We start from the raw sequence: 14882 nt of genomic DNA on the forward strand, positions 1-14882 counted from the left end.
GACTCATTCACCACTTCAGCCATGAAAATTCAGTAAGGTAAGTCAACAATGTCAACAAAATTTAAATATATGGAAAGAATATATACAAACAAACCAACAAAACCTTTTGTTTTGGGTTCAGTATGTGACCACGGTACAACCCGGACAGCACACGTCTGCCTGAGTGTTTCATAGTCTGGGTAGAAAAGTCGATGGCTGGCCCAGGTTTTTTTTCCCCCCTCAAAGTTAGCTTTTGTTGAGTTATTACAGAGGCTGGGCCGAGCCTCTGAACGTTTTCCTAGTTTATGATGAGCTAAATGCACTCGGCCACTTCTTATGAGTCCAGTGGCTATCGATGGTTAAAAGATGTATAACGGCACCCCATCAAATGTTTTTGTTCTCGTTTTTGTATCCACATATTCTGTCACTCTATAAAGCACTTTGTGATGAACTTACTTGGTAAAAGGTCTTTTTAAATAAATCCAAATCAATGTTATGAGGACAGGAGATGTGAGACCAACCTAGATCATCCAGGAATGAAGGTTTTCAGAGGGGTTTCTATGGAGACCAGCCAGTTTCCACATTGTTTGCCAAGCCAGCTGCCAAGAAAATCCACAAGGATGATGCCAGGTTTCAGACGAGGTGCACTGTGGGATGCCCAGCAATCTAGGCTGCTGGCAAAATTTCAGAACATGAGTTGTTTGTTTTTCCCCTCTTTCTCAACCACATGCTTCATTCTCGCATGATAAAAAAACCACCAACAACCACAAAAAAAAAAAAAAAAAAATCAAAGGTCATGTTGGATAAAAGACATCCCTGGTCGTTACGAAGGCAAGGGTCCTCCCCTTCCAGTCACAGATAAGAGGAAGTCGCAGCTTCTAGGAGGGTTTGGTGGTTTTCAGGGCATCCACTTTGGTCTCCAAGGCTGTAATCTGCGAAAACAACTAGTAAATAAATGGACTAAAAGCAGCTTATTTTTCCATTTAAAGCACATGCTCAGAGTGTTTTACAGTGATGCCTTATCCACACACACTGATGTCAATGAGCCACCATGCAAGGCACTCAGCATACTCCAGGAGAAACAATATTGGCTGGTTGCAGCCCCAATGAAAATGAATACATGTGTATCTCATTTGAAAATGAAAATGATAAATTAACAGCTTTGCAAAATAGAGCCGCACCTCATAAAGTGCTTATGGTAACGGTTTGAAGACATGGTGTCGCCAAACATGACATGTCCATGGCTTCCATCGTGGCCATTAATCTAAGGGGCTTTTCTTATTAGTCTCCAAATACAACCCGAATTCCATTGAAGTTGGGATGTTGTGTAAAATGTAAATAAAAACAGAATACGATGATTTGCAAATCCTCTTCAACCTATATTCAATTGAATACACCACAAAGATAAGATATTTAATGTTCAAACTGATAAACTTTATTGTTTTTGTGCAAATATTTGCTCATTTTGAAATGGATGCCTGTAACACGTTTCAAAAAAGCTGGGACAGTGGTATGTTTACCACTGTGTTACATCACCTTTCCTTCTAACAACACTCAAGCGTTTGGGAACTGAGGACACTAATTGTTGAAGCTTTGTAGGTGGAATTCTTTCTCATTCTTGCTTGATGTACGACTTCAGTTGTTCAACAGTTCGGGGTCTCCATTGTCATATTTTGTGCTTCATAATGCGCCACACATTTTCAATGGCCGACAGGTCTGGACTGCAGGCAGGCCAGTCTAGTACCCGCACTCTTTTACTACGAAGCCACGCTGTTGTAACACCTGCAGAATGTGGCTTGGCATTGTCTTGCTGAAATAAGTAGGGACGTCCCTGAAAAAGACGTTGATTGGATGGCAGCATGTGTTGCTCCAAAACCTGGATGTACCTTTCAGCATTGATGGTGCCATCACAGATGTGTAAGTTGTCCATGCCATGGGCACTAACACACCATACCATCACGGATGCTGGCTTTTGAACTTGGCGCTGGTAACAATGTGGATGGTGATTTTTCCTTTTTTGTCCGGAGGACACGATGTCCATGATTTCCAAAAACAATTTGAAATGTGGACTCATCGGACCACAGCACACTTTTCAACTTTGCGGCTGTCCATTTCAAATGAGCTCAGGCCCACAGAAGGCGGTGGTGTTTCTGGATGTTGCTGATGTATGGCTTTTGCTTTGCATGGTAGAGTTTTAACTTGCACTTGCAAATGTAGTGACAAACTGTGTTAACTGACAATGGATTTCTGAAGTGTTCCTGAGCCCACGCAGTAAGATCCTTTACACAATGATGTCGGTTTTTAATGCAGTGCCATCTAAGAGATCAAAGGTCACAGGCATTCAATGTTGGTTTTCGGCCTTGCCGCTTACATGAAGAAAGTTTGATTATACTGATTATATTATGGACTTTAGATGATGGAATTCTTAAATTCCTTGCAACTGAATGTTGAGAAACATTGTTCTTAAACTGTTGGACTATTTTTTTTTTTTTTTTAACACAGTTGTTCACAAAGTGGTGATCTTCGCCCCATCTCTGCTTGTGAACGGCTGAGACTTTTGGGGATGCTCCTTTTATACCCAATCATGACACTCACCTGTTTTCAGTTAACCTGTTCACTTGTGGAATGTTCCAAACAGGTGTTCTTTGAGCATTCATCACCTTTCCCAGTCTTTTGTTGCCCCTGTCCCAGCTTTTTTGAAATGAGTTGCAGGCATCCATTTCAAAATGAGCAGATATTTGCACAAAAACAATAAAGTTTATCAATTTGAACATTAAATATCTTGTCTTTGTGGTGTATTCAACTGAATATAGGTTGAAGAGAATTTGCAAATCATTGTATTCTGTTTTTGTTTACATTTCACACAACATCCCAACTTCATTGGAATTGGGGTTGTACCATTCCTGCAAGACTAACCACAGATCTCGACAACCCAACACCAATGTCTCACCAACTGCGACTTTCACTAACTTTTTCATGCAGACTGTACGTCTCTTCTTTGTGTGTTGCCTCGCTCTCTTCATGCGCTTGACGCTGAGCTGTCTCCTTCTTCAGGTACTCGATCTCCCTGAAAAGCACAAACACTCTTTCACACTCACACTGAGACACGTGCATCCTCTCTGTGGTCTCATGTGAGACTAGAACACGGTGTTGCTGATATGGAAAAGTTGCAGAGCTTTTCTCACCACCCACATGCATGGATATCTGCTTCTAAGGCCAAAGTGGGAGAAAATGTGACACAATTTTGGCAGCATTCCACATTCCAGTGTATTAACATGCACTCAGATCCATAAATGTCGCCTCTGTGTACCAACGTAATGGAGCTGAAATAAAACAGTCAAGATGTGGCTGGTGTACAAACTTTGAGCTTTGACACAGGGTCAGGGCAGGGAGTATGCGCCTCATCCATCACACAACCGAACCACCTTAGGTCCTGGATGACAACTGCCTGACAACTGAGATCTGTACTCACCAAATTGGTCCCAGTGTGCAGTTGAGTGACTTGCATGACAGCACCCTGACATTAGTGTGTGTGAATGGGTGAATGCGATGCATTAATGTAAAGCGCTTTGAGCTTCTGATTGAGATGGAAAAGTGCTAAATAAATGCAGTCCATTTTCCATAAAGAACTGTGCAAAATGGATGTAGACCTGGCATGTACACTTGCTGCACTTGTACAGTTGTGTTCAAACATTTACATAAACTTGTCAGAATTTTTTTTTTTTTTTTGGCCATTTTTCAGAGAATATGAAAAACTTTTTTTCACTCATGGTTTGTGGTTGGGTAAAGCCATTTATTGTCAAACAACTGTGTTTACTCTTTTTAAGACGTTCATTCATCACTCATGACTGCACCGTATTGAAGGGAGGATGGATGGGGTCATGTATTGCGAGATTTTGGCAAACAACCTCCTTTCCTCAGTAAGAGCATTGAAGATGGGTCATGGCTGGGTCTTCCAGCATGACAATGACCCCAAACACACAGCCAGAGCAACTAAGGAGGGGCTCTGTAAGAAGCATTTCAAGGTCCTGGAGTGGCCTGGCCAGTCTCCAGACCTGAACTCACTAGAAAATCTTTGGAGGGAGCTGAAACTCCAAACCTGAAAGATTTGGAGAAGATCTGTATGGAGGAGTGGACCAAAATCCCTGCTGCAGTGTGTGTGCAAACCTGGTGAAAAACTACAGGAAACGTTTGACCTCTGTAAATGCAAACAAAGGCTACTGTACCAAATATTAACATTGATTTTCACAGGTGTTGAAATACTTATGTGCAGCAGTAACATACAAACAAATTATTAAAAAAAAATCATACATTGTGATTTCCGGATTTATTTCTTTTTAGATTATGTCTCTCACAGTGGACGTGCACCTAAGATGAAAATTTCAGACCCCTCCATGATTTCTAAGTGGGAGAACTTGCAAAGTCGCAGGGTGTTCAAATACTTATTTTCCTCACTGTAAGTACGCCTCTTTGTACAGCCCACCTTCAAACACAGCCTATTATGACCATCCATGAGAAATCTAATTAAGCTCCCAATTTTCTATAGGAATACAAACTTCCTACGGGCACTGCACTAGTTTATATCAATTATTAAGAAATACAAACAGTATGGCACTCTGTGGTAAATCTGTGTGGAGTAGACTGTGCAAGAAGGAGAAGAGTGAGGAAAGCCACCAAGACACCCAGACAACCCAGATGAAGTTATAGGGTTATATGGCTGTGACTGGAGAAATTGTGCATAGTGCAAGCTTTGCACTATGAAAAAAAACCTGTGAGGTGGGCAGGGTTGGGTAGGATTACTTTGAAAGAATACATGTGGATTACATGTATGTATGTACATACATTTGGATTGCTTGTAATCTGATTACTTTTGGATTACATTTCAAAGTAATCCTACCCAACCTTGGAGGTGGGTCATCAGGAGCTCAGTCCCAACGTGGATTTTGCAAGTGAACTCGAAAGACAAACTGCAACCCATTTCTTGATATTTGCTTGGCGAAATTACTTGGCCATTTCTTATACTGTAAATAAAACACACTCATATTTCCTTGTTTCAGTTTAACATAATGTAGTGTGTTGCAGTAGCGGAAGTTGGGATTTTCCTAGCATGCACTGGCAGTGGTGGGCACAGATAACCAAAAAATTAACTTCGATAACAGATAATCAGATAACTGAAAAGTTATCTTCGATAAAGATAAAACAATAAACCGCCCAAAAATGTATCGGAAGTTACAGATAACCGATAACAGATAAATTCCAATATTATCTCTGGCATATTTACAACAACTAGTAAGACACATTTAATAGCTTCTAGTAATATTAAAAGTAACAACATACCCAAACAATGAGATCACACTTTTTTCTTTCAACATTCTGCCCCTGCTGGAAGCTCTTACTTACTACAGCGCTCCCAGCACAGAGGCACCCCGAGAGCAGCCATAAGACCAGCTCTCTATCAATTACAATGCTCCGGTCAGACGGAGGTCTTGAAAAATAAAGTCATGCTGAGTTATGGTTTTGATTTATAAATAACATTAATACCGATAGAATAACTCAATTAATGTCAATTCTGTCATTTGTACAAAGTTAAAATATAACATATATCTTTTAATGTTGAATATGCACTAATTCTGAGGTTTTGTAACAAACAGACAGATCGCAAAGGATTCTGGGTAAAAGTGCCTCTGCTAAACACTGATCGGTTCAGTCATTCATTATGTAAACCAACACGTTAATGTGACGTCTGTCGTGTGTTGATAAATGTGCTTTTGTAAAATATTCCATTTTTTTATTTGTAAAAACAGGCATTTTTACGGAGCCCTGCAAGTGTCATCGCAAAATGTTTTGCATGCGGAGAGAATGTGCGCACTTTTTATGATGTTGTAAAACGTGCTTTACACTGTGCGAGATGATTTTTCATGCAGGAATTTTTTGGACCGAGTTTCAGGTTAATCGTGCGTCCTGCATCGTGTAGTGTACGTGGAGTATCAAGCTGCGGTCAACATCTGACGACCACCTCCTGATCGCCGATCGTATGGTCGAATGAGAATCAAACCTGTTTGATATATTATTGTGGTCGGCCATCGTGAGGGTTTCCTGCTGCTGAAAGCTACAAGCATCCAAACGCTTGCACTGTGCCTGTGCAAACACTGCAGAGCTGGCTTGTAATGTTATTATTATTATTATTATTATTATTTTGCTGTTGTTTTGTTTTGTTTTTAAACTTCATTTGTAAAAAAAAAAAAAAAAAAAAAAGCCATTTGCAAAGCCAAAAATTTGATTTGACAATAGAACACTGCCATCTACTGGTTCCCAGATGCTTAGTACTTAGGGCGAATACTGCCATGAACACTGCTGGCCAGTAGATGGCAGTAGAGGCCTTGAAAACAAAATTCCAGATAATCCCTGTCTGCTACATTTAAAATGCGTGGAATTTAACAAACGCAAATACAAAACAGTCTATAAACGCAGAGAATATATTCAAGAGAGTTTTAGGCAATTAGTTTGGTTAAAATTTGAACCATAAGTTAAAAATGTATGCCTCTGGATGGTGATATTGCCAGCATATCGGTATGGTGTTAAAGGAAATGTTTTTGTTTTTTTGGCCGTTTCTCCTTTGTCTGCAGAGGATTGAGACGCTTTTCATAGAAACAGTTCTCTTCTGTTTGCAGAGGTTATAACTGTGCATCTGTTACAAAACTTTTAACAGGTGGGTGCTGAACTGCTCCCCCTCTAGCTGCCACCTTATCGTGGTGGGGGAGTTTGCGTACCCAGATGATCCTAGGAGCTATGTTGTCGGGGGCTTTGTGCTACCTGTAGGGTCTCACAAGGCAAACAGGTCCTAGGTGATGGGTCAGACTAAGGGCAGTTCAGAACCTCCATGACCAGTAAAAGATCAAGGACCGAGACGTCGCCCAGTATGGCGGAGCCGGGGTCCCACTCTGGAGCCAGGCCTGGGGTTGGGGCTCGCGTGCGAGCGCCTGGTGGTTGGGCCTTAGCCCATGGGGCCCGGCTGGGCTCAGCCCGAAAGAGCGACGTGGGCCCGCCCTTCTGTGGGTTCACCACCTGCAGAGGGGGCCATGGGGGTCGGGTGCAGAGAGGATTGGGTGACGGTTGAGGGTGGGTGGCCCGGTCCATGCTCACAGCCCCTGGCTGTTGGGACGTGGAATGTCACCTCGCTGGGGGGGGAGGAGCCTGAGCTTGTGCGGGAGGTTGAGAGATACCGACTAGAGATAGTCGGGCTCACCTCCACACACAGCTTGGGCTCTGGACGCTTCATTTTCCTGGCGTCGCCCACGGGGAGAGGCAGAGAGCTGGGGTCGCATTGCTTATTGCTCCCCAGCTCAGTCGCCAAGTGTTGGAGTTCACTCCGGTGAACGAGAGGGTCGCGTCCCTACGCCTTCGGGTCGAGGACAGGTCTCTCACCGTTGTCTCGGCCTACGGGCCGAGCAGCAGTGCAGAGTACCCGACCTTCCTGGAGTCCCTGGGAGGGGTACTAGATAGCGCTCTGACTGGGGACTCCATTGTTCTCCTGGGGGATTTCAACGCCCACGTGGGCGGCAACAGTGAGACCTGGAGGGGGGTGGTCGGGAAGCACGGCCTCCCCGATCTGAACCCGAGTGGTGTTCAGTTGTTGGACTTCTGTGCTAGTCACAGTTTGTCCATCACGAACCCCATGTTCGAGCACAATGGTGTCCATAAGTGCACATGGCACCAGGACACCCTGAGCCGGAGGTCGATGATCGACTTTGTAGTCGTATCTTCTGACCTTCGGCCACGTGTCTCAGACACTCGAGTGAAGAGAGGGGCAGAGCTGTCGACTGATCACCACCTGGTGGTGAATTGGATCCGCTGGAAGGGGAGGAAGCCGGTCAGACCTGGCAGGCCCTAACGTATCGTGAGGGTCTGCTGGGAACGACTGGCGGAACCCTCTGTCAGCGAGGTCTTCAACTCCCACCTCCGGGAGAGCTTCTCCCAGATCCCGGGGGAGGTTGGAGACATGGAGTCCGAGTGGACCATGTTCTCCACCTCCACTGTCGATGCGGCTGCTCGTAGCTGTGGTCGCAAGGTCTCTGGTGCCTGTCGTGGCGGCAATCCCCGAATCCGGTGGTGGACACCGGAAGTAAGGGATGCCATCAAGCTGAAGAAGGAGTCCTACTTATCTATGTTGGTAGGTGGGACCCCAGAGGCAGCTGACAGGTACCGGCAGGCCAAGCATGCCGCAGCCCGTGCGGTCGCAGAGGCAAAAACTCGGGTCTGAGAGGAGTTCGGGAAGGCTATGGAGGAGGACTATCGGTCAGCCTCGAAGAGATTCTGGCAAACCGTCCGATGCCTCAGGAGGCGGAAGCAGCTCTGGGGAGGAGAGCTGTTGACCCTGACTGGGGATGTTGTCGGGCAGTGGAAGGAGTACTTTGAGGATCTCCTCAATCCCATCGTCACATCTTCTGAAGAGGAAGCAGAGACTGGGGACTCAGAGGAGGACTCATCCATTACCCAGGCCGAAGTCACCAAGGTGGTTAGAAAGCTCCTCGGTGGCAAGGCTCCTGGGGTGGATGAAATCCGTCCTGAGTACCTTAAGTCTCTGGATGTTGTGGGACTGTCTTGGCTGACACGCCTCTGCAGCATCGCGTGGCGATCGGGGACAGTGTCTCTGGACTGGCAGACCGGGGTGGTGGTTCCTCTGTTTAAGAAGGGGGACCGGAGGGTGTGTTCCAACTATAGGGGGATCACATTCCTCAGCCTCCCCGGTAAGGTCTATTCCAGAGTACTGGAGAGGAGAATTCGACCGATGGTCGAACCTCGGATTCAGGAGGAGCAGTGTGGTTTTCGTCCTGGTCGCGGCACACTGGACCAGCTCTACGTGCTCCATCGGGTGCTCGAGGGTTCATGGGAGTTCGCCCAACCAGTCCACATGTGTTTTGTGGATCTGGAGAAGGCATTCGACCATGTCCCTCGGGGCACCCTGTGGGGAGTGCTCCGGGAGTACGTGGTCCGGGGTCCTTTGCTAAGGGCTATCCAGTCCCTGTACGACCACAGCAGGAGCTTGGTTCGCATTGCCGGTAGTAAGTCAAACCTGTTTCCAGTGCACGTTGGCCTCCGCCAGGGCAGCCCTTTGTCACTGGTTCTGTTCATTATTTTTATGGACAGAATTTCTAGGCGCAGCCAGGGTGTAGAGGGGGTCTGGTTTGGGAACCACAGAATCTCGTCTCTGCTGTTTGCGGACAATGTGGTTCTGTTGGCTTCGTCAAATCAGGACCTTCAGCGTGCACTGGGGCGGTTTGCAGCCGAGTGTGAAGCGTCCGGGATGAAAATCAGCACCTCCAAATCCGAGGCCATGGTTCTCGACCGGAAAAAGGTGCTTTGCCTTCTTCAGGTCGGTGGAGTGTCCTTGCCTCAAGTGGAGGAGTTTAAGTATCTTGGGGTCTTGTTCAAGAGTGAGGGATGGATGGAGCGTGAGATCGATAGACGGATCGGTGCAGCATCTGCAGTGATGCGGTCGCTGTATCGGACCGTCGTGGTGAAGAGAGAGTTGAGTAGGGGGCAAAGCTCTCGATTTACCGATCGATCAAAATTCTGATCCTCACCTATGGTCATGAGATTTGGCTCATGACCGAAAGAACGAGATCGCGAGTACAAGCAGCCGAGATGAGTTTCCTCCGCAGGGTGGCTGGGCACTCCCTTAGAGATAGGGCGAGGAGCTCGGTCACTCGGGAGGAGCTCGGAGTCGAGCCGCTGCTCCTCCACATCGAAAGGAGTCAGTTGAGGTGGCTCGGGCATCTTTTCCAGATGCCCCCTGGACGCCTCGCTGGAGAGGTGTTCCGGGCACGTCCCACTGGGAGGAGGCCCTGGGAAGACCCAGGACACGCTGGAGGGACTACATCTCTCAGCTGGCTTGGGAACGCCTTGGGGTTCCCCCCGGAGGAGCTGGGGGAGGTGTGTGTGGATCGGGAGGTCTGGGCGGCTTTGCTTGAGCTGCTGCCCCCGCGAACCCACCTCCGGATAAAGCGGAAGAAAATGGATGGATGGATGGATGAATGGGTGCTGAACTGATTTTAAATTTTAAAAATGCTTGTCGCTGTTCAGCTTTGTTTACTTTATCGGTTTAAAAGTTATCGGACAAAAATTAATCGGAAGATAATTGATCCGATAATGGTTTTTAAAGTTATCTAAAAAGATAATCCGATAATGAAAACATTATCTTCGATAATTATCTGTTATCGGATTATCGGAAGTGTGCCCACCACTGTGCACTGGTTAGCATGTTTGCTGATAAAACTACCAGTTAATGATGTTTCTCATATGTGATGTGGTTTACCTTCATAGCTGTTACTGTTCTTTATGTCTTTTATGCAATCTTCTGAGTTACTGTTATAACCTGAAGTATTTCTTTCCCACACCATGAGTGTGAGTGTCAGCATGCCATTACGCGCTATCGCACGTAACAATGCGCAACAATGCGGAAATTCTGTCATGCTGTGAATGAGGTGAATTGTCTCCACAGACACACACCCATATTCACCCATCAGCTGCTGAACAATTCAGCTCGCTCCAGTTTGCTCCACAGAAGAACTGTGTGACTGCATGTTTAGTTGGGCTCTGTGCCATGGAGTGGCGTAGAGAGGAGGAGAAGACAGACAGCCAGATGTGTGACTCCATGCAGTTCTCGTCTCGCTCGTTTTCCCAAACATCAGGCACATGCAGCAGGTGGAACACCTGCAGGAGCGCACTGAGGAGCACTGGAACAAAACTTATAGCTGACTTGGCGTCACTGTCCTTCAGCATTACTGCACCAATGAAACTGAATGTGGTGCAGCAGGGTTTAATTGTGTGCACGTCAGAGAAGAACGCTGTCACGCTCTATTAAGAATCACCACTAATCAAGACGGATCAACACATTCAGTTGCGACCTCCACGACATGAGGCGAAATGAGGGTGGTGCGCGACATTCGTGGAAGATTTTTTTGACAGCCAAAAACATGCTCCATGAAAATCACGAATATCACGCACCAACACATGCTATTAAGAAACCTATTCAGATGCGTTAAGTCACGTTAAGAATGTCAGGAATGTGCCAAGAATGATGCAAATATGACATTTGTAACGCATCTTACCTATGTGTAAACGCACCATTAGGCTTCTTAAAAGTCTTCCTCACGACTCTTACCAGTTTGGCACCTTAAGATCCGTCTTAAGACCTAAGGTGCTTTGTGGACAACTTTCATCTTACCAAAGGAAAATTCTACAAAATGTCTAAGAATTTGAGGAATTTTAAGATTTTTCTTAGAATAACGTCACTAGGAGCTATTTTTAGCCTTCGGTTGCTTTGTGGATGCGGGCCCCGGACTTTTCAGCTCTCCTGGTATGACACAGTTAGCTGGCTGATTGGAAGTGCTGTGACAAAGAAAATGTACTGTTGGCCATGCCTCTTGATGAAACTATCTCAGGGATGTCTTGTCTGGTCAAAACTGGGGGTGGGGGATCTGTCTAACTTTGACTTCCTTCAGAACGAATTAACGCATTTCCAGACATCATCTTCCAAAACAAGGGTGTCATGTGGAGAACAGTTTTTATCTGCGATGATGAATTCTGGCAACAGGCCAAGCCCCACGTCTTCTCCATTTTTTTGTAGAAGCATTACAGCGCTACATAGAGGCCTGGCATATGTACTACAGCATTTTCATGCGGTTTCACTGGATCTGTGAGAACAGAGATATTTATTGAATGGAACACTTTTTGAAAATGACAAAGAAAAAGAATGTATAGGGGAAGTTCAGTTTCAGTGTAGACAAGGCCTTAAAACACGGGGAGATATTAAATTAAAATAATGAATGAGGAATTATTTTCTTGGGGATGCTTTTGACAGCCAAAAACATGCTCCATGAAAATCACGAATATCACGCACCAACACATGCTATTAAGAAACCTATTCAGATGCGTTAAGAATGTATAGGGGAAGTTCAGTTTCAGTGTAGACAAGGCCTTAAAACACGGGACGAAATTAAATTAAAATAATGAATGAGGAATTATTTTCTTGGGGATGCTATGACAAATCCAGGGGGAGTTCTAGCACCTCCTAGCGCTTCCCTGGCGTCGCCCATGTTCAGAATCATCCTTACAAGCACCTTTCCTGTAGTGACGATATCCGTCTCCCAGACTGAAACAAAGACTGCTTGTAATTCCAGAAGAACAGCATGTCCACCCCCTGGAGAAGCTCAGCTCCAATGACACACATATCTTTTTTAAACTCCTCGAATTTAAGATAAAAGTCCACATTACAAGTACATCTTGACTGTTTCATTTCAACTCCATTGTGGTGGTGTACAAAGTCAAAGTTAGAAAAATCGTTTCACTGTTCAAATACTTATGGACATACCTCTACATTGTGTCAGAAAGAAGTAACAATACCTCCTTGGCTGAACCAACAGCTCCTTTCCAGTTCAAACAACAGGTACAGAAACAGGTCATTTTTTAGAGACCTAAAAATTGGACTATTTCGGAAGCATCGTCTCAGCTACAGATGTTTTTAAGACACCTGGTGACTGTTATTAGCATGTTGAAAATACGTCTAATATGACCCCTTTAATCAGGCCAGTAAATGCACCTCGTCCACCCTCCCTTCCCTCAGACTGCCTTCAACTCTCATCGTTGCCTCAAACATTCATCCTGTCATTTGTTTTAAACTCCTTCTCCTTCCTGGTCATTGTGAAGTGACTGATGTCAGATTTTCTTGACAAGGCACTGAGTCACAAAAACACAGCACCCTGAATCCTCTGTGGAATAAACTTTGTGCAATTCATTGTGTGGATGTGCATGTGCGTCTGTGTCATTGTTTATTTTAATAGTCTTCCCCCATCATAATACATGTTGATAGTGTGTATCTGATTCTGTGATCCAAAGTAGCCCTGTTTTGCCTCAGTCATATAACAGGGTTCCTCCATTGGTTTAGTTTTTTTACTTTTGTACATAGTTTTTATTAAAGTGTCACTACAGCTTTGAGTGCAGAGACCAATTTGTGTTTTTGAGTTTTGTGAAAGATGTGTAATGTCATTTCTTCTTCTCAATTTTCCATTCTAATGTACGACCACTGTTAAAACGTTTTAAACAGACTTCCACAATTACAACGAACATAGTGCCTTTATCTCAGTGTGATGTTAAAATAAATGAACCTTTCTGTCATAACTGAACCTTAACTGTCCCAAAACATTAATTCAATGAAAGCTGCATTCCAGTAGATAAAACTCCACAGTTTAGGTAAGAACCAAGCGCATAGGATCTCTCCCCAAAAAAATCATTAATGACCAGTACTATTTTATGTCTTAAAAAGATTTTCTGTGACTGTCACCAAAAGGATGTGTGTATATTTGTGATTATTTATGAATACAGTATATACTGTAATGTACAGCATGGTTTTTATTTCAGTGTATTTGAAATGTACTTTTAACACTTTCCAGGTACTAAATTGCAACAAATTGTTTTGCTCTTTAATCTGTACAAACTGCTTTGTTATACACAAGTGGGAAATGGTCAATAAAGTCTAAATTGAATAAAAAAAAAACAAAACTTAGGGACCAGTTCATGCTATTCAGTGTTTCACAGTTGTGAATCTCGTGCTGTCTGGTGGTCCATGAGAGGAACTCTGCTGAAACCACAAGAGGTCGGTTTCAGCAGAGTTCCGGTTTAGGGCACAATGTAAACACACCTCGTGAAGTGTGGACAACAAGACAACATCAGGGCAGAAGTTTATCACTGGTGCTACAACCTCTTTTAGATAATCTCCTCAACTTGAGAGAACGTGTCATCATCATAATCGCCCATAAACTAGCTGAATTGGCGCCATTCACATCCTCGCTTTGCCATTGTTTACATGTGCTGTGAGATGGCTGAACTCTGCTGGAGCCGCGGTGCATTCTGGGAAGCGCAGGGGGATTATGGGAAACGTTAAAATACTGAATGGCCAAAGCAGATTCATGAAAAATTAAGAGAATACATCCGACTCCTTTGTGTCTTGTGCTCAGATGACATGCACTCTTGCACTATGTGCCATAGAATATCAAGACGTGACCCTTAATCTTAATCCTATCCTGATCTGGTCTGCTACATTTGTGGATTTATGTGCGGTATATATATATAAAACTTGTGGGATTTCCAACCAGTTTTGGAGGTCCTCTTGCCACTGTAAGGTTTGATACAGATTTACACATCGGTTTCAAATCAGATTTTTACCTCTACTGCTTTATATCGTTGATATTTCATCACAGACTGTGTCTGAAACATGGGAACATACTAATACAGAAAGTCTGTGCTGTCTGGTCGATTTTTTTTTTTTTTTTTTTTGGTTTTGGTTCTTTTTGGTTCCATTGTCAACATAACCAGTTCTGTACCAGGTTTGGTAGCTTCACTCAGATCTTTATAACCGTTACTTACTTCTGCTGGAATTCCTTGATCAACCGCTTGGCTTTACTGTATTTCCTTTCCAGGGTTTGGTACTGAGCCTGGGTCTCCTTCAGGTGTTCATCCACTGCCTGAAATCACACACACACACACACACACACACACACACACACACACACACACACACACACACTAAATAATTTCATGGAAGATTTCCAGCACAATAGTCACGGTATAAACTTGCACTATTCTTTTTACGTTCTTCATTAAATTACCTTACACAGGGTCTGCGCCTCCATCCAGTAGCTCTCCAGTTTCTCCATCCTCTCCTTACTGTCCCGGATATTTTGCTCCAACTGAGCACGCTCCATCCGCCAGCGCAACTTGTCCTGCTCTGCATGGGCCAGCTGGAGGCAGTGGGGGTGGTGTGAGAGCAAAGAGGATGAGTAGGAGGAGGAAGAGGAGGAGGTGGTATGCATGATGCAGAACAAATGTTAAGTCAGTGTTCGGCC

The 14882-nt window shown here is 44.6% G+C and overlaps 1 protein-coding gene across 2 annotated transcripts in view; it reads right to left on the reverse strand.

Annotated features, from left to right (window-relative positions):
• Positions 1-217: 217 nt before the first annotated feature.
• The window catches only part of LOC117528287 (neurabin-2-like), a 64641-nt gene continuing 49976 nt past the window's right edge, over positions 218-14882 (reverse strand). For both annotated transcript variants that reach the window (XM_034190902.1, XM_034190901.1), the window contains exons 12-15: positions 14646-14777; positions 14404-14501; positions 2950-3046; positions 218-911 (exon numbers count right to left, since the gene is read on the reverse strand). In XM_034190902.1, the coding sequence (XP_034046793.1) occupies positions 858-911; positions 2950-3046; positions 14404-14501; positions 14646-14777 (381 nt within the window). In that variant the 3' untranslated portion in view covers positions 218-857. The remainder of the gene's footprint in view (positions 912-2949; positions 3047-14403; positions 14502-14645; positions 14778-14882) is intronic.

The sequence above is a fragment of the Thalassophryne amazonica genome, chromosome 16, assembly GCF_902500255.1.
Source record: "Thalassophryne amazonica chromosome 16, fThaAma1.1, whole genome shotgun sequence".
Taxonomy (NCBI): domain Eukaryota; kingdom Metazoa; phylum Chordata; class Actinopteri; order Batrachoidiformes; family Batrachoididae; genus Thalassophryne; species Thalassophryne amazonica.